General features: G+C 37.7%; 1 protein-coding gene across 1 annotated transcript in view; it reads right to left on the bottom strand.

Annotated features, from left to right (window-relative positions):
- The window catches only part of LOC115209836, a 130,595-nt gene extending 115,972 nt beyond the window's left edge, over positions 1 to 14,623 (bottom strand). Inside the window, exon 1 of the mRNA XM_029778401.2 lies at positions 14,466 to 14,623. Within this exon, the coding sequence (XP_029634261.1) occupies positions 14,466 to 14,576 (111 nt within the window). The 5' untranslated portion in view covers positions 14,577 to 14,623. The remainder of the gene's footprint in view (positions 1 to 14,465) is intronic.
- Between the last annotated feature and the right edge of the window lie 5,951 nt (positions 14,624 to 20,574).

Below are 20,574 nucleotides of genomic sequence, written 5' to 3'. Positions count from 1 at the left end.
TTGAACCGTCCTACCCATGCTAGCATGGAAAATGGACATTAAACGATGATGATTTTATTTGTTATTTGTTTTCATTTATGTCTTTCACTGTTTGAGTTGCATAATAGTGGCTTTATTTCTAATTTATATTTTATATATATATATATAAATCAGCATGGCCACAGCTCGTGAGCTGAACTAGATGAAATGAATATATATATATATACACACACACACACACATATATATACACACACACGCACATATACACACATATATATATATGCACATATATACACATATATATATATACACATACATTTATATATATATACAAACATATATATATATATATATATACATAGATATATATATATCGATGCGGAGGCACCATGGCCTAGTGGAGGCACATTGGCCTAGTGGTTAGGGCAGCGGACTCGCGGTCGCAGGATCGCAGTTTCGATTCCCAGACCGGGCGTTGAGTGTTTATTGAGCGAAAACACCTAAACACCTAAGCTCCACGAGGCTCTGGCAGGGTGTGGTGATCCCTGCTGTACTCTTTCACCAATCTTTCTCCCACTCTTTCTTCTGTTGGCCTGCTCGCTTAGCCAGAGGGGTGGCGTCATTTGAAGGCTAAAACAATGCTAAAACATTGTGACCAGCGATGTGTAACAACATCTGATGGTCTGGTCGGTCACGTGATATACATAGATATATATATATATATGCACATATATACACACATATATATAGCCTGGCCTGGCCCCCGTGCCGGTGACACGTAAAAGTACCATCCGTTTGTGGCCGTTTGCCAGCTCTGTCTGGCCCCCGTGCCGGTGACACGTAAAAGCACCATCCGTTCGTGGCCGTTTTGCCAGCTCTGTCTGGCACCTGTGCAGGTGGCACGTAAAAAGCACCCACTACACTAACGGAGTGGTTGGCGTTAGGAAGGGCATCCAGCCGTAGAAACACTGCCAGATCTGACTGGGCCTGATGAAGCCTTCCAGCTTCACAGACCCCAGTTGAACCGTCCAACCCATGCTAGCATGGAGAACGGACGCTAAATGATGATGATGATGATGATACATATACATTTATATATATATATATATATACAAACATATATATATATATATACATATATATATACATATATATATACAAACACACATATATATATACACACATATATATACATATATATATATACACACACACATATATATATATATATACACACACACATATATATATATATACACATATCTAGTCAACTGCTACAAAGGTAAAGGAGACGCCCTAGATACAAATAATTACAGAGGTATCAAGCTGTTGGATCAGGTAATGAATGTTACAGAGAGGGTCAGAGCCCAACTGATTAGGGAGAGAGTCAACTTGGACGAGATGCAGTTTGGTTTCAAGCCAGGGAAAAGCACCACTGATGCCATATTTCTGGTAAGACAGCTGCAGGAGAAATACCTAGCCAAAGATAAGCCCCTGTACCTGGCTTTCGTTGACATGGAAAAAGCCTTTGACAGGGTCCCCCGATCCCTTATCTGGTGGTCAATGAGGAAACTAGGGATAGATGAATGGCTGGTGAGGGCTGTTCAAGCCATGTACAGGGATGCCGTAAGTAAGGTTAGGGTTGGCAACATGTACACAGAAGAATTCAAAGTAGAGGTTGGGGTCCACCAGGGTTCAGTACTCAGCCCCCTCCTATTTATCATAGTCCTCCAGGCAATTACGGAGGAATTCAAGACAGGTTGCCCCTGGGAGCTCCTATATGCTGACGACCTTGCTCTAATTGCTGAGTCACTATCAGAACTGGAGGAGAAGTTCCAGGTGTGGAAGGAGGGTCTAGAATCGAGGGGCCTTAGAGTCAACCTAGCTAAAACCAAAGTACTAATAAGTAGGAAGGTAGACAATTCACAAATGTCTTCAGGAAGATGGCCCTGCTCGATCTGTAGAAAAGGTGTAGGTAGAAACTCTATAAGATGTAGCCAGTGTAAGCTATGGACACATAAGAGGTGCAGCAATGTCAAAGGAAGGCTAACAGGGAAGATAGTTTTTGTATGTGGCAGATGCTCAGGAGCATTAACCTCTGAAAATCTGCAGAAAACAACTTCCATCACTTTCCAGGGGGAAAAACTAGAAGTAGTTGATAGCTTCCGTTATCTTGGTGACCAAGTCAGTAGTGGGGGTGGGTGTGCTGAAAGTGTAACGGCTAGAGTAAGAATAGCCTGGGCAAAGTTTAGGGAGCTCTTACCTCTGCTGGTGACTAAAGGCCTCTTGCTCAGAGTAAAAGGCAGACTGTATGATGCAGTTGTACGAACAGCCATGCTACATGGTAGTGAAACATAGGCCGTGACTGCTGAGGACATGCGTAAGCTCGTGAGGAATGAAGCCAGTATGCTCCGATGGATGTGTAATGTCAGTATGCATGCTCAACAGAGTGTAAGTACCCTGAGAGAAATGTTGGACGACCTAAGGAGCATCAGTTGTGGTGTGCAAGAGAGACGATTCCGCTGGTATGGTCATGTGGTGAGAATGGATGAAGATAGGTGTGTTAAAAAGTGTCAATCCCTAGCAGTTGAGGGAACCCGTGGAAGAGGTAGACCCAGGAAAACTTGGGATGAGGTGGTGAAGCACAACCTTCGGACTTTAGGTCTCACTGAGGAAATGACCTGCGACCGAGACCTTTGGAAATATGCCGTGCGTGAAAAGACCAGGCAGGACAAGTGAGTCCAGCCCACTTATGCATGCCTTTCCTCCCTTGGACACACAAAGACCTGTTGAGGCAAGCGAAGTCGATATCGAACCTCATCCGACGACAGGCACCTATGCCAACCCCCTTTGCTTGCGAAGACCTGTTGGGGCAAGTGAAATCGAAATCGGAATCGGAATCGAAATTGAACCAATCCTATGACTAGCACCTGGCAGATGCCAGGACCCCTGGACTGGCGATACGTAATAAGCACCATCTAAATCGTGGCTGAAGCCAGTGCCGCCTCGACTGGCTTCCGTGCAGGTGGCACGTAAAAAGCACCCACTACACTCACGGAGTGGTTGGCGTTAGGAAGGGCATCCAGCTGTAGAAACATTGCCAGATAAGATCGGAGCCTGGTGCAGCCTTCTGGCTTCCCAGATCCCTGGTCGAACCGTCCAACCCATGCTAGCATGGAGAACGGACGTTAAACGATGATGATGATGATATATATATACCTACACATACACATATATATACACATACATATATATATATATATACATATATATGCCTCTATATACACACAAACACACACACATATATGACAAGCTTCTTTCAGTTTCTGTCTACCAAATCCACACACAAGGCTTTGGTCAACCCAGGGCTATGGTAGAAGACCTTTGCTCAAGTTGCCACACAGTGGGACTGAACCCAGAACCATGTGGTTGGGAAGCAAGCTTCTTACCACTCATACAAATTCAAATATTTCATACAGAAATATCTACATTTTATGTAACTCTTTAGCATTTAATCTGGCTATATCCAACTCAAATATTCTACCTACTTTATGTTAAAACTGACCAGATCCAACCACTCACATCTACCCTACAATGTCCTGTGTAATAAGAACCTTGCTTCCTAACCAAATGGTTTTGGATTCAGTCCCACTGAGTGGCACACTGGGAAAGTGTCTTCTGCTATATATTTCTTTACTACCCACAAGGGGCTAAACACAGAGGGGACAAACAAGGACAAACGGATTAAGTCGATTACATCGACCCCAGTGCGTATCTGGTACTTAATTTATCGACCCCGAACGGATGAAAGGCAAAGTCGACCTCGGCGGAATTTGAACTCAGAACGTAACGACAGACGAAATACGGCTACGCATTTCGCCCGGCATGCTAACGTTTCTGCCAGCTCGCCGCCTTCTGCTATAGCCTTGGGCCAACCAAAGCCTTGTGAGTGGATTAGGTAGACAGAAACTGAAAGAAACCTATTGTGTGTGTGTGTGTTCCGCTACTTCTTGACAACTGGTGGTGTGTTTACATCCCATAACTTAGCAGTTCAGCATAAGAGACTGATAGAATAAGTACCAGGCTTAAAAAAAGAAAATAAGTACTAGTGTCAACTCATTTCACTAAAAAGTTTCAAGGTGATGCTCCAGCATGGCCACAGTCTAATGACTGAAGTGAAAGGTAAAAGACAGCATTGAAATCTTGAAGCTACAATATAATCAATGATTAATTTCAAACAAAATGAATAAGCAATACATTATCTGACAAAGAAATCTGAATGCTACAGGAATAAACCGTATAATCAACAATCTGCTATGGAAAGGAATCAGCAAAACAATGAACTAACAAAGGAACCTCTATGCAATGGGTTGATATGCTAGCAAGAGCTTCCACACCTCCCTCATGTAAGATAGCCTAATCAAATGTATACTAAAGAAAACACAGTGGATGAAATAGGGCTAAACAACGGCAACAACAATCAGTTTAACCCTTTCGTTACCGTATTTATTTTGAGATGCTCTGTGTTTCTTCAAATTACTTTAAATATAACAAAGAATTTAGTAAAATAACTTAGTTATCATTCAGCTAGTGTTAGGAACATAAATTGTGACTAAGGTTTGGTGGAAGATTTTAATTCAAAACTTATGAAAACAAGACATTTGTACTAAAGAGCCAGAGCCGGTTTCAGCCGGGTTGGTAACGAAAGGGTTAAAAGAAATCAAAGTAATCAAATAAACTTGAAATATCACTACTGAAACTTTTCGAAGGAGAGGAGCTTTCTCCGTCCGGGTTGCGGATCCGTGGAACAAGCTGCCAGACGAGATGGTGAAGATGCCGACGACCACTTTGTTCAAAGTCTCCCTTGACCTCAAGTGGCCTGAACTCTTTACATGTACACCACCCTGTACTTAACTCCATGTCCCCCTACATGGCCTTGCTATTTGCTTTTGAGCCAAATTAACTAACTAACATATACTGAATTTTCAACTAGCTGACACCAGCATATTAGACTAATATATAAATTAACCCTTTTGCATTCAGATTGCTCTGTTGACTGCAATGCGTATTTTTACTCTTTTACTTATTTGAGTCATTTAACTGTGGCCATGCTGGAGCACTGCCTTTAGTCGAGCAAATCGACCCCAGGACTTATTCTTTGTAAGCCTAGTACTTATTCTTTCGGTTTCTCTTGCAGAACCGCTAAGTGACGGTGACATAAACACACCAGCATCAGTTGTCAAGCGATGTTGGGGGGGGGGGGGGACAAACACAGACACACACACATATATATATATACAATGGGCTTCTTTCAGTTTCCATCTACCAAATCCACTCACAAGGCTTTGGTTGGCCCGAGGCTATAGTAGAAGACACTTGCCCAAGGTGCCATGCAGTGGGACTGAACCCAGAACCATGTGGTTGGTAAACAAGCTACTTACCACACAGCCACTCCTACACCTATATCCACTCATATTTATTCATATCGTTTTGAATTAATCATACATTATCTTGTAGCTGCAAGTTTTCAATGATGCAACTGTTTATTTTTAGAATCACATTGTAGGATTGGTGCAAGAGGCTGGATCTAGTCAGTCTGAATACAAAATAGGTAGAATATTTGGGCTGGATATGTCTGGTTTAAATGCGTAAGAGTTAAAGAGATTTTATTATCCAACTCCTAAATCAGCAATATTTTGAAAACACTTAAGCAGTCTTCTATCATTAAAAATATATGAAAGGGTTAAAAATTATTCCATCTTTTCATCAAAGAAGGAATCCTTGGACTATGATATTAGAATAATGATAGTGACTATAGTTTCTGCATATCTTCCACAGCTAGAGCTAGCAAGCAAGTAGAAAAACACTGTTTTATAAAATATTAGTGAGGAAAATCTTTAAGGTAGATAACAGTGACACAGTGTGTGTATAGATATGTGGTTGGACTGAAAAGTGAACAGGTTGACAATGAAGGAGTGATGCCAAAGCCGTTAAATTTTGCAAGCATTAATTTCAACTCATCTCTTTAATAACTGCATTGTCCCCCACTCCCCAGTAAACTCACTGTTTAACTCTTTAGCATTTAAACCGGCCATATCTGGCCAAAAGTATTCTGCCTGTTTTATGTTCAAACTGGCCAGATCTGGTCTCTCACACCAACCCTACAATATCGTTTTAAAAATTAACAGCTACCTCATCAAAATCTCATAGCTACAAGATAAAGCATGATTAGTTCAAAACAATGTGGATGAAGAAGCATTAATTGGCAGAATAATGTGAACACTAAAGGGTTAAAGAACACTTCAAAAGTAACTAGTAGTGACTTCTCTTAAAACTGGACAAGAGTTGGTAACACGGGATTATCAAGTACCTGCAGAAAAACAGCTGGTTTTCTTGAATGTTTTCTAACCCAAGATGAATGTTGGCTTCATCACATTGAGCCAGAGACAGAGATAATCCATGCAGTGGATAATCCAGCCTCACCTGCTCCAAAGAAAGCCAAGGTTGTTTATTGACTATACTCAAAACGCCACACTATCAATGGATAGTAATATTTTAACTTGCTAAGGCAGTTACAAAAGGCTACCACGACCAAACACCATGGAAAACTGTTTCATCGGGAGAATGCTTCAGCACACAAGTCCTTGCTTTCAATGGCTGCTGTGCATGACTGTGGCTTTGAACTGGCTGATCACCCTCCTAATTTCTCCTGATTTGGTACCACCTGACTATCATCTGTTCCCCAACATCAAAAAACACTTGACTGGGAACTAGTGTCGCAGTGATGATGATGTCATATCAGCTTTCAATGACTTTTTTGACCAACAGGATGAAAGCTTCTTCATGAATAGGATCCAAGCACTGCAACACCAATGAAGGACGCATGTGGTCAGCAAAGAGAATTATGTTGTATCTTGGTCACGCCTATAAACTTTTCAGCCAACCTTTGAGTGTACACACACACACCATAAACTCATTCATTCCATGGTTAACTACTCATATTACAACTTGCTGTCTCAAAAACAGAAGGGCACATTGAATATCAAAAGAAAATTCTAGATTTCTGAAAAAAGATGAAGTTATCCCAATTGGATTGCCTTTCCTCAACAAATAGCTATTTGTATACTAACTCTACCTAGATTTTCCCAGCCATGTCTCTCCTCTCTTTCTCCAGTCCTTTACTCCATCACCCATCCACCCACACATACACAAGGTGCTGAAGTGACCACTCTTCTAAATTTTACCCCTTCAAGAATTCCTTACCTACCCACATTTCAATGCAGTCATTGACGTACACATCTTCAAACTAAACATCAAATAGTGTTTGTAAAGATTATAAGTAAAGCCTGAACTCCTCACCAAACTATTACAAAAAATGTCTATGTCCATGTAGTAGACAGGGGCCTCTTATAACTAAACTGATCTCTTTCATTTACTCAGCTACTGAGACTCCTTGATAAAGATACTGAATATATTGTAAGCCCACTGGACATTACCTAGAAACCTATATACTAAAATGGTGCCAGTGTCTGGAGAAGTAAAATCAGTAAGAAAGTATATATGTTTCTTTATTGCCCACAAGGGGCTAAACATAGAGGGGACAAACAAGGACAGACAAACGGATTAAGTCGATTACATCGACCCCAGTGCGTATCTGGTACTTAATTTATCGACCCCGAAAGGATGAAAGGCAAAGTCGACCTCGGCGGAATTTGAACTCAGAACGTAACGGCAGACAAAATACGGCAACGCATTTCGCCTGGCGTGCTAACGATTCTGCCAGCTCGCCAGTATATATTTAACCCTTTAGCATTTAAACTGGCCAACCAAAATATTTTACCTGTCTTATGCTCAAAACAGCCAGATCCATTCTAAAAAGACTCATCACATCATTAAAATCTCAAAGCTACAAGACAATGCAAGATTAATTAAAAATAATGTGAAATAATGAGGAGTGGCTGTTTGGTAAGTAGCTTGCTAACCAACCACATGGTTCCGGGTTCAGTCCCGCTGCGTGGCATCTTGGGCAAGTGTCTTCTGCTATAGCCCCGGGCCGACCAATGCCTTGTGAATGGATTTGGTAGACGGAAACTGAAAGAAGCCTGTCGTATATATGTATATATATATAAGTGTGTGTGAATATGTTTGTGTGTCTGTGTTTGTTCCCCTAGCATTGCTTGACAACCGATGCTGGTGTGTTTACGTCCCCGTCACTTAGCGGTTCGGCAAAAGAGACCGATAGAATAAGTACTGGGCTTACAAAGAATAAGTCCCGGGGTCGATTTGCTCGACTAAAGGCGGTGCTCCAGCATGGCCGCAGTCAAATGACTGAGACAAGTAAAAGAGTAAAAAGAGTAAGAGTATTACATTTGACAGACTAATCTGAATGCTAAAGGATTAACTCTTCTTAAGATCAAATCAAAATGTCCAACAACATGAGTGAGTGGTCTGCAATCAACTGGACTAAAGGGATTCATATTTAACTCTTTCATTACCACTAGCAAGGACTTTCAATTGATTTCCAAAATAATCAAGAATTTTATGGTATTTAATAAAATATTCTTTTGCGTTGCATACAAGCTCATCCCCTGCAACTCTCTCCAGCTGAGCGTCCCTAATCAAACAGGCTTGTAGGTACCGGTGTCACATACAAAGTATTCATGCTAGTGCTGCATAAAAGCACCCAATACACTATGTAAAGTGGCTGATGTTACAAAGGGTCTCAGGCCATAGAAACCATGCCAAAATTATCCTGAACAGCCTTTCAGCTGGTTTAGTTCCTGTCAAACCATCTAACCCATGCCAGAATGGAAAACAGACGTTAAATGATGATGATGATCTTTGTCATAATTAATTTGGCATTTGAAATGTAATGTAACAAAAGGTTCTGGCATAAAATTATAACGCAAAGCTTCCATTTAAATATAAACACTTTAAAACGAGAGGTTTTGTATCACAGAAAATAGAAGCAGTTTGAGTGAGTTACTATCAAAAGGGTCAAATTACAAAAACAAAACAATAACCTCCTTTGAAATGTCATTACAACATGAATGATAACAAGATTTCAATTGATCCTCACCAACCTAAAACATACCAATATATGAATTTCTATATATAAATTTAAAAGCTTAATTATATTGAAAATTAATGAAACATTTGGACACCTTAGAGACAAAGGAATTTATTTTCAATTAAAACAAATGGAACACAAGAACAGTTTCTTTACTTTAAAAGAAATTGTTATGAAATGTGCTTGCAGCAAATATGCATTCAAAATGGATGTATCTGAACTGAATACTGGAAACCGGTATTATTCCTTATATTAGCATTTTATTATTACTTCCTTCTATTTTGAAAGTCAAAGAGAGAGAGAGAATGAAATAGGGTCTCGTGTATTTTGAGCATATTGCAATAAGAGAGATGGTATGATGAATTGGCAAAGAGAAGAGGAAGGTCAAGAAAGACAAGACATGATAATCACTGAGCATTATATTCACAAGGTGCAGTTCAGAACAAAAAAAGACAATTTAGTGACAGATGCATGAAAATGTATTTAGATACATGAAACCTGTCAAGCATGGAAAAATAGAAAATAATGAGGAATTAGATAAAATTTGTCTTGGGGATGAAACATCCAAAAAAATCTGTATTTTCTAGGTTTGCTTGCAGCCGAGATCTGTTTTTCTTTGATTGCCCATTTTTTATTATTTCAAGACAAACTGATACAGGGTGCGGCAGAAATACCTCCCACATTTTAAACTTTCACCTATGTGTTGCTAATGAACTTATGCAAGTGCCAATGATGTTTTCATTTAGCTAATGAACAAAAACTGTAATCCTTTATTTAAACAACAGTAAAATTAATTTTTCATAAATGTTGTTTCTTTTTCCTTTTGTCAACCTTTCAAATGTGGGACATATTTCTGCCACATCCTGTATAACAAGCAGGAAGAAGTTAAAACTGCCACAGGATCATAAGACACAATCTACAAATACATCTTAAATATTTTTTGCTGAAGAAACACTACAGAAATAATGGTAACCAGCCTAAATTTAAAAAAAAAACAAAAAAAGTTATTCTGATCAAAATAGAATGGTTTCAAATTTTGGCACAAGGCTAGCAATTTCTGGGAGGGAACTAAGTTGATTAAATCAATGCCAGTGCTCAACTGGTACTTATTTTATTGACTCTGAGCATTTGAACCCATATTCAGATCAAAATATAGTAATAATACAAATTTTTATTGCACTATTATGAAATAAGGCTACTTTGGACTAAGTAAAATTCAATATTTTACAAAATCATGGGGGAAGATACAAAAATTTAAGTTCTAGTCCCACAATGTGATAGAATTCAGTAGATTCCATATTCCATACTTATGTCCACATTTTAAGTTTACAGATCCACTGAAAAGTATTAAAAATACAATGTCACTAATTTAAGAAAATGTTTGAAATCTATATTAATTTGTCTCTCTTAAAATAATGAACTGGTCAAGTACTAGGGTCAGTGTAGTCAACAAACCTCACCTCTCTTCAAAATTGTTGGGTTTATGCCTAAATCAGAAGACGTTATTGTTTGTCACTCTTTCAAACTGCTAAGATTCACAAAATAGTTTTAAATGGATTTTAAAAAATGAAAGCCATATGGAATTAAGTCCATTTATTATCACATAAATTTATAAGATAAAGTATATCTCACAAGATATTGTATCATTTTGTCAGGATCGTACATTGGGAGATGGTATTTAAGCGCAGGTGATAAGCAATGTTTTGCATCTTAAATGCTGCATAGCAACCTTGAATAGACTTGGCATAAAAAAGAATGAGCACAACCTAAGTGTAATAGCACAAAGATCGTCGTTTGTAAGAGGAAAAGAACACGGAAGAAGAAGCAATAGGAAACTATTTTTAATGGGATTGATATAGAGCCAACAAGTTGTGAGAAAAGCAAAGATCATTGTGGTGTAATTGTAGAATAAGCAAAGTGAAGACAGTTTTATCATTGGCTAAAGCTGTTCATCAAATAACATTTTCTTCCAACAACCCTCAAAATAAAGGAATAAATAATAAACAGCTCGTATTCTAATTACAAAATAATAAACTTACATCACAGTTACCAAAGAAACAGCTTTCCTCCCACAGGTCAAGTGGTGACCTGCTATTATATTTACTCTTACATGGTCAACATATGTGTAATAGTGCCATTGTTCTCATTAAAAAAACTAAGTTTGTTATTTTACTGAAGTCAATTAAAAAAAAAAACAAGACATGAGGCAGAAAAAATATTTGTTTGTATAAATTCCTTAATTAACGGCAAATGACTAAATACGACTGACGTTAATGCATTTAAAATTATTCTGTTAAATTTTGGCCCTAGGAAAAAAACATAATGCAGTAAGTAACCAGCTGAGTAACAGCACGACTAGACTAGTAAGAATGCAGGTACCAAATTACTGATTAGTGTTAAAATGTACTTAAGTATGGTTGATATAGTTCCATCAATATCAGCCCTGATCGAGCAGACCTATGGCCTAAGGTATTCCAGCCGTGACCACCCCGTCTTTTTGTATATCTAGAACTACATTATCTAACATGTCACATTTTAAAGATGTTATGGTGTGATTTTAGGGAATTTGGCTGCTATTTCTGGTATGTTGAGTGACCGCGCAGAGACGCCCTCGTTGGCTCGTCTTAAGGTATGGTTATTGGAGTTGGTAGTAGTTTGAGAATGTAGTAGAGTGTCCAGAGAATACAAGTATGAAGTACTGATAGTAATTATCGTGTAATTGGGGTAAAATTTTTAACAAATGAGTTTTCAGTTTAACATTTTGCCGTACAGTTTGGTTTCAACAATGAACTAGTGTTTTGATTTTACCAGTGTAAATGTCAAAGCAGATTTGTGTAGGAAAAAAAAACAACATATTTAATATCTAATTAGCCACACACAGTTACCTTTAATTATCAATTTATTCATATCAAAGGAGAGAAGTAGAAGCAGCTGTAATAATTAATTTATTAAGTGCTAGATTCTAAATAAAAGTCATAAGGGAGCCTCTGCGTGGTTGTTTCATCTGCTAGAAAAATAGCAGCCAACTTTCCCTTTAAATCACACACCTTGCCGTTTTAATGATGTATCTACGATTACATTGGATAATGGGCGAAGAACTTTCAGAATAGCTGTCACGAATGAAATGTATTTCTTGGAGTGGGGGTCTAGGTATTTTTCTTCATTATATAATATCCCACATTCTAAAACACATGTAATTCGATTAATTTTTTTTTATTTCAAAAATCCACATTTTATTTAGGTTTTTTTAAAATTTCTTAACTACTACAATCCCTTCAACGTGCCTTCGGAATAGCTGTCATGATTAAAATGGATTTTTGGAGGTGGGGAAGTCAGGATGAAATAGGTGTGGGGGTGTTTTAAGAAGTTAGAAAAACATGAATTTTTGAAGCAGTTTTCTTTTCTTTTTTTAATGCGAATTGCATGTTTTGGAAAGTAGGATATTATAAAATGACGAAAATACTCAAAACAAAAATAAGGAAAATAAACGTAATAGTCGTCTGTGGAATATTTTTTAATCATAATAGGTAAGCTCAATCAGGGTCTATGTAAGTTGTGTTTTAAAACGGTAAATATTAATAGAATTTCCTGTTGTAAACTACATTTCAAAATTTGAAAACAAAGTTAACAGAAGGAAAATTTTAATGAAAATTCTACTAATTAATCAATTTCATCTAACAAGGATAAGAATATTATTAATTCCTGATGACCGAAAGAGTTAACAAAGTCATCAAAATCAACTATAAATTAATAGTAAAAAAAAATAATATATAATATATCTTAAAATATAAAATCATGTGAAAAGTAATCTTGAAACATTTCGGTAATTCCAAAATAAGCAGTAATACTTTGACTACACGTCTCAGAATCAGGTCAAGATGTGCCAAAGTTAGAAATCGTTATTATTATTCCTCCAGCGTGTGCCATTCTTACCAACAAACAGATATTTGGTAGTTTCGAGTTTAGATTTATTTCATAGATGTTTTTTTATCATATGCATGGTTTAGAATTATATTTATCATGCATTAAAAAAAAGAAAAGAATATGCAATGCCAAAGAATTACTGGTGGTATGAAAAAGGAAAAAATACAAAATTCCTTGCTTACACCATCAAATTATCTAACTGCTGCCAAAGAAAAGATTCCATGAAAGTAAGAGGAGGGTATTTAATCTAACAAAGGAGACGAAGAGGATTTTTGAAGGGGTTTTTTTTTCTCATATTTTGATTCTAACATAAAGTAACAGTTGTAAACAGTATTTCGCCGATTTAAGCTATGCAAGGTTTTGTGAAATAACTAAGTCAAGCAGATAAACTAATTAAGACTTTTCACGATAATTATTATATATATACAGACACACAGAACAATTACCTTTCTATCACACACACACACATGTATATATATATAATATATATATATATATATATATAATATATATATAGTTGCAATGTATATATATACACACGATAATTGTCCTTCCATGTATATATATATATATATATATATATAGACACACAGAACAATTACCTTTCTATTACACACACACACACACACACATATATATAGATATATAGTTGCAATGTATATATATATACACACACACGATAATTGTCCTCCCATGTATGTATATATATATATATAGACACACACACACACGTAAGGTGCGTGTATAAATTAGAGGTGACAGTGTAATGCTAACACATCAAAATAATCGGGATTAGACTGTTGACAAAGCAAGAAGAAAGTAGGCAACTGCCAACTTATTACATCTAGGCGAGACAAAAACACTTGAAGACAGAATTCTAGATTTTTCCGACGTTCTTCTAAACAAAAAGCATGCTACGCCTTTCCTCCCACTTCTTGGCATTAATGTTTTTCTAAATTTGTGTTTCCTTCACAAAACAAACACTTAATATCTTGTCTCCATCTCCAAATATAACATATATTGATTTGAGATATTAACCTATGATGCCTTTTAAATAACAAAGAGAAAGAGGAATGCAAATTGACCGAATTAAACATATCTTTTCCGACTATCTCTCTCTCTCTACACATGTGATTCTAATTTTACAGGATATTTTTTTCTTTCGTTTTTTGTGGCGGGAGTTGAATGCATTAAAGAAAAACACTTGAATCTGAGGAAATCCTGGGAGAACTTAGACGGAAAAACATTCAGGTAGTTTTCACAAGCGATAATTTGTAGATGAATACGTAGGAATAGACTTCGGGTAGGTGTTCTAGCGCAAAGTATGAGGTTTTAATGGATCTAAAGATGCAATTAAGGGCCTCGTAAACAAATTCCCAACTCTGAGTTCGCTCTTAGCTCCCTTCCCTCTCCGCATGGTTCGAGCACCTTGCACAAAACATAAACAACGATAGGCGCAAAAGTTGTGTTAAACTCTGACAATACTCACCAGAATAGAACAACTTGGATCGCATGAATCCTCCTGAGAAAGGCGCACGAATTCTCCAAAGGTAAACAATAACACAAACACGTAAAACAATAACACTAAACAACTACTCATGGTCGGCCATATTTGAGGTCACATGACAGAACTCTAAACCAGTTCTGATGATGCAGCGTCAACAGCCTCATCGTCACCGCCCTCATCATTCAGTATCACCTTATTGAAAAAAGCATCTCTCTATCATAGACGAACCAAATCTTTATATATAAAAGAGAGGTTGTGTGCTGTCTGTCTCCTACGATTTAGATTCCTAACTACTCCCACATTTTGCGGTGCAGTTTAACCAAAACCGGGTATCTTATAGTCGTGATTCATACCCCTTCGGGGTATTAGCGCGCGTCTACGATGAGTCTACGATTAAAAAAAAAATTTACCATAATTTTTTTCCATTTTAATGCATTTTTCGCTATTATATAAGGGAAGTAACTCTCTAAAAATGTCTACGATGAGTCAACAATTTAAAAAAAAATTTAACGTAATTTTTTTTTCCGTTTTTAATGCATTTTTTGCTATTTTTTGGCTATAACTCTCTAAAAATGCTTATATAGTTATTTCCCTTACAAACCCGAGCAACGCCGGGCGATACTGCTAGTAGAATATAAGCGTTCAAATCCCAAATAGAATATAAGCGTTCAAATCCCACCGGTGATGACCTAGTAATTCATCTATTCTGAGATAAGATAAATACCAGTAAGATGCAGGGTTATTTCTGACTATTATATACATACCATTTCTTAGTGATATTAGTACTTATTCAAAATAAACTATTGTTAAAACTAAAATTATTATTAATAATCGTTAATTGAAAGACACATTTATCAATAAGCTTCAGTTACAGAAAATAAACGGAATTATATTTCGCCAAACAAAGAGAAATTTCCAAGAAAGATCAGTTTTTTCACTAATGCAAACAAATTTCCAATTGTCGTCATTGCCGTTGTTGGTTGCTTTACATTTTCCATGCTTCAAAGAGTAAAGCGATCTCAGCATATAATTTAGGTACGGCTGTCGGATTTCCATGTTTTAAGTTGGAAGGATATTTTTTCTTTTTCTTTTTTACTTTAGTAATTTAGAAGAGGGAGAGTAGTACCATTGGCTCTTTCCAAGGACTCCGACACTTGTAGAAGAAGCAAGATTTCCTCATATCGGTGATTTGGTCCCAATGCTTGCAACTGAGAGGACGCCGCTAAATGCCATGTTAGGGTATTACAATGGCAATGATCGATTAAATTTACCACCCCAAAATGGAAATCAGCCCTCTGAAGGACTTCCACAATCTCTATCTACCAAGTTTCTGTGAAAAGGCTTTGGCCCATTCGAAACATTGGCAAAGTTCATTTACTCATGTTGTCATGCAAGAGGATGCAATAAAAAACTTCTTAACCACAGCAATGTCTGCGTCGCAGTAAAGTGCTACATTTGATACATTGGAAGGGATCACCGCATAATCCTTTATAGAGACAAATAAATGTCTAACGATGGTCAATCCCAAATCCCTAACCTTTTGTACCATCAGGTTAACGAACAATCCTTAGAAAGCACTTTGTACTCGTCAAAGAACTTATATGAGAGAATACAAATACCGCTTATCGTTGCCTTCTCTCAGGTATTGTTTTTTGTTTTTTTTTACAACATACCATCTTGTCATCTAGATTAGGGGTCTCCAACCGCTGGGCATGGGTAATTTGATGCCAGGCCGCACAGAAAGAATAATTTTCTTAATTTTGCGTTGTATCATATATGTATATATTACAATATAAGAGTTGAAGTAAAGGGCATAATACTCAATGTAATAATTACATTTGTATTATAGACATAATAATTAAATTATATATTAGCACTTCTTTTTTATTAGACATGTAATCCCGGATCCGTAGAAAAAATTGTCTTCCGTGAAACCAGGTTGGGAGACTGCTGATGTAGCTGTATGCCTGTTAGCCAGATTCTGACTTCTGTGACATCTCTTTCGCCTGCCCTTTGACTTGAACCCTTCAAAATCCCATACTGCTTCCTTGTCGTACACTTTTTTGATTATCTTTCTTTATGTTTTTTTTTTTTGCTTTTTCTAGTATGGATCCAAATACAGAATGGATGGAAGCACTCCGTCGGTTACGACGACGAGGGTTCCGGTTGATCCGAATCAACGGAACAGCCTGCTCGTGAAATTAACGTGTAAGTGGCTGAGCACTCCACAGACACGTGTACCCTTAACGTAGTTCTCGGGGATATTCAGTGTGACACAGAGAGTGACAAGGCCGGCCCTTTGAAAATACAGGTACAACAGAAACAGGAAGTAAGAGTGAGAGAAAGTTGTGGTGAAAGAGTACAGCAGGGATCACCACCATCCCCTGTCGGAGCCTCGTGGAGCTTTTAGGTGTTTTCGCTCAATAAACACTCACAACGCCCGGTCTGGGAATCGAAACCGCGATCCTATGACCGCGAGTCCACTGCCCTAACCACTGGGCCATTGCACCTCCCCCAAATACAGAATAGTGTGATAATCTTTGGTGTCTTCCATGAAGTTAGTAAATTAAATATCACAGACTTAAGTTGTAGTTCTTGAAATTACTGACAGTTCTTTGTCCTTGTTTGTCTCCTAAAATTGCCTTCTATCACAACGAGAACTGCATCCAGCTTCATTTGTATGGTCATTAGCGGATTACAATAATGTCTTGATCTGGTTGGATAGGTGAAGTACCACTGGTTTACACAAACATGTATCATTTTTCACCATAATTATGCTGACAATTTGCTAAGTAGATGCATTGTCTAAAATTGATAACGTCTTCACGTCAATGTGGGAGAAAAGTCAGTCGTAAAAGATATGCATATTGAGCCTAGTAATGCACTCGTAGCCGGTGTCATCTCCCTATAACGACTAACTTTAAAAGGTAAATGTCATTTCAAGGCGGCGAGCTGGCAGAAACGTTAGCACGCCGGGCGAAATGTTTAGCGGTATTTCGTCTGCGTTACGTTGTGAGTTCAAATTCCGCCGAGGTCAACTTTGCCTTTCATCCTTTCGGGGTCGATAAATTAAGTACCAGTTATGCACTGGAGTCGATGTAATCGACTTAATACCTATGTCTGTCCTTGTTTGTCCCCTCTGTGTTTAACCCCTTGTGGGTAATAAAGAAATAGGTAAATGTCATTTTTTGAATGTTTCAGTTCCCTTAGATGACGCGCGCCTGCTCCACCATTGTTACTTTTAATTTTTAATTCAATCCTTAGCGATTTTTGATCCTCTATAACCATCCGTCAGTACCTACGAAATTTTTAATATGTTTGGCAGTAACTGTGAATTTCTATACAACTGACATTTTTACCAGAGGATCATTGATGGATAATTCTCTTCCTTGATATTTACATTTTTTAAAAACTCTCGTACACTCCCTTGTATCAACAGATGATAAACGTTATATTTCAAAGACAATGCAGTAAGTTTGTTAATTGCTTTAATTGTGTCCATGTTTGTTTTTTGATAAAATCTTTTCACAGACACATGCCACCGAAGTACCAAACATCTGACTTTTTCATGAGCTTCACTTTCTGATTAATTTATAGGTTCTCATGTTTCTCAGATTATTTCTCTCCTTTAAAGCCATTGTGTAAAGTATAAGATTGAAGGATGCCTAATTAGTGAGAGCACTGACGCAATATGCATATAACATCTCACCACGTTTAACTTAGTGTTTATTAAAGAGGAGTGTGAAAACGAACAAGTAACAAACTGGAAATTGCAAGAAAGAAACAAAGGAGGCAGGAATGATAGAGGAGTAAGTGAAGTAAGAGGTTAGTCAGTTAGTGGAGAATGCAGAGTGTCAGAAAGAAAGGGCATATTTCTTAGAGAGGTGTTTAAATGCAAGTAATAAACATAAAATATACTGTTAAAAAAAGTTGCTTTTAGTTCTCTTACCACTTTCCCATTATCCCACCATCTTCGTAATAGAATACATGATATAAAAGGCTGTGGATGTGCTGTGCTATCTGAAAACAACTGTTGTAATATTTCATTGTCGTCGTCGTTTAACGCCTGTTATCCATGCTGGCAGGAGTTGGATGGTTTGACAGGAACTGTGCAGACTCCAGTTGTCTGTTTGGGCATAGTTTCTACGGCTGGATACCTTTTCTAACGCCAAGGACGCCCTTCTGGGCGCCATTTCATGAGACAGAAAAATTATTATTCTCTAAAATATTTGTACTAGTATCCTCAGCTTGGTTGTAGTATTTCATTTTCAAGTGCTTATCATATTCAGTAATCGTTTTCTGTTCATTCCTTTTATATCCATTTTTCCATGTTGGTATGGGTTAAATGAAGACTTACTGAGGCACTTTATGGCTGGATGCCCTTCTTGTAGTTAACCTTTCATGTTTTTCAAGAAAGGGATACTTTTTTTATTATACACGAAATTTGAACATTTTACTCAGACAGTGTCATTCGCACATATGCACACATGCAAACGCACGCGCGCACACACACCCAAATACATGCATACATGTGTGGGATGGGATTCTATACAGTTTCTGTCTTCCAATTCCATTCACAAAACTATAGTAAAAAATTATTTTCATGGTTGTGTGGTAAGAAACTTACTTCTGAACCACATGGTTCTGGGTTCAGTCCCACTTGGGCAAATGTCTTCTACTATTGCCTCAAGCCAACCAAAGCCTTGTGAGTGAATTTGGAAGACGGAAACTGAAAGAAGTGCATTGTTTATATGTATATGCATGTATATATTTGTGTGTGTGTCTTTGTGACTGTGTTTATCTCACCACCACCATTTGATAAATGGTGTTAGTGTGTTTGCATTCCTGTAACTTAACAGTTCGGCAAAAGAGATTGATAGAATAAGTACCAGGCTTTAAAAAAAATTAATAACTGGGGGTCCATTTATTTGACTAAAACATTAAGGCAGTGCCTCAGCATGGCTACCGACCAATGACTGAAAAAAGTAAAAGAATAAAGGAAAAAAAACGCCTTACAGTAGGGAGAAAGCAAAACAATATATTTATGAAATAAATTCCACATGAAAAAACCTCAGTTGCACTTCCAGTTCCTGCAATTTAGGACTAAATCCTTTGTTAAATTCATGAGGATAGAGCATTCTCATTCTAATGTCCCAAGGGACATTTTCCATACTAGCTATTCTATTACTTGTGAAGTTGTTAGATTGTCGCATCTCAACTATCAGGTTAAGTAAAAAGTAAGCAACGTTTTGAACCATGAAGAATTTGTACCAGATTTTTGTAGAGTTTTCAAGTTTTTTAAACATTTTTTTGCAATATCCTGATAATACAGACATAGACTTTCCTAAATGCATCAATAAATTAACATTGAAATTATTTTCACCGTTGTTACAACCATCTGAAATGGAACTGTCAAAGAAATTTTGCTATTCAACTTCAAAAAAGGGCTTAAAGCAGCTGAAACTGTTTGCGATACCAACAAAACATTTGGTGAGGAAATGACCAGTGAGTGGTCAGCTTGAAAATGGTTTAAACAATTTTGCAGTGAAAACCTGAGCCTTGAAGATTGTGAAAGTAGTGGATGCCCAGCTGTCATCAATGACAATCAATTAAAGACTGTCATCAAAAATCAAAGAATCAAAAAATCAAATCGAAATTGATCAACATCAATGGAATTTGTAGTTTGTAGTACCAGTGCCGGTGGCACATAAGAGAACCATCCGAACGTGGCCGTAGCCAGCACCGCATTGACTGGCCTCCGTGCGGGTGGCACGTAACAAACACCATCCGATTGTGGCCGTGCCAGCCTCGCCTGGCCTCCGTGCCAGTGGCACGTAAAAAGCACCATCCGAGCGTGACCGTTTGCCAGCTTTGTCTGGCACCTGTGTCGGTGGCACATAAAAAGCACCCACTACACTCACGGAGTGGTTGGCGTTAGGAAGGGCATCCAGCTCTAGAAACACCGCCAGATCTGACTGGCCTGGTGCAGCCTTCAGGCTTCCCAGACCCCAGTTGAACCATCCAACCCATGCTAGCATGGAAGGCGGACGTTAAACGATGATGATGATGATGATGATTGAGGAAGATTCTC

The sequence above is a fragment of the Octopus sinensis genome, linkage group LG3 (genome assembly GCF_006345805.1).
Source record: "Octopus sinensis linkage group LG3, ASM634580v1, whole genome shotgun sequence".
Lineage (NCBI taxonomy): Eukaryota > Metazoa > Mollusca > Cephalopoda > Octopoda > Octopodidae > Octopus > Octopus sinensis.
Note: the sequence above shows the minus strand (reverse complement) of the source record. Positions and strands in the feature narration are given on the sequence as shown.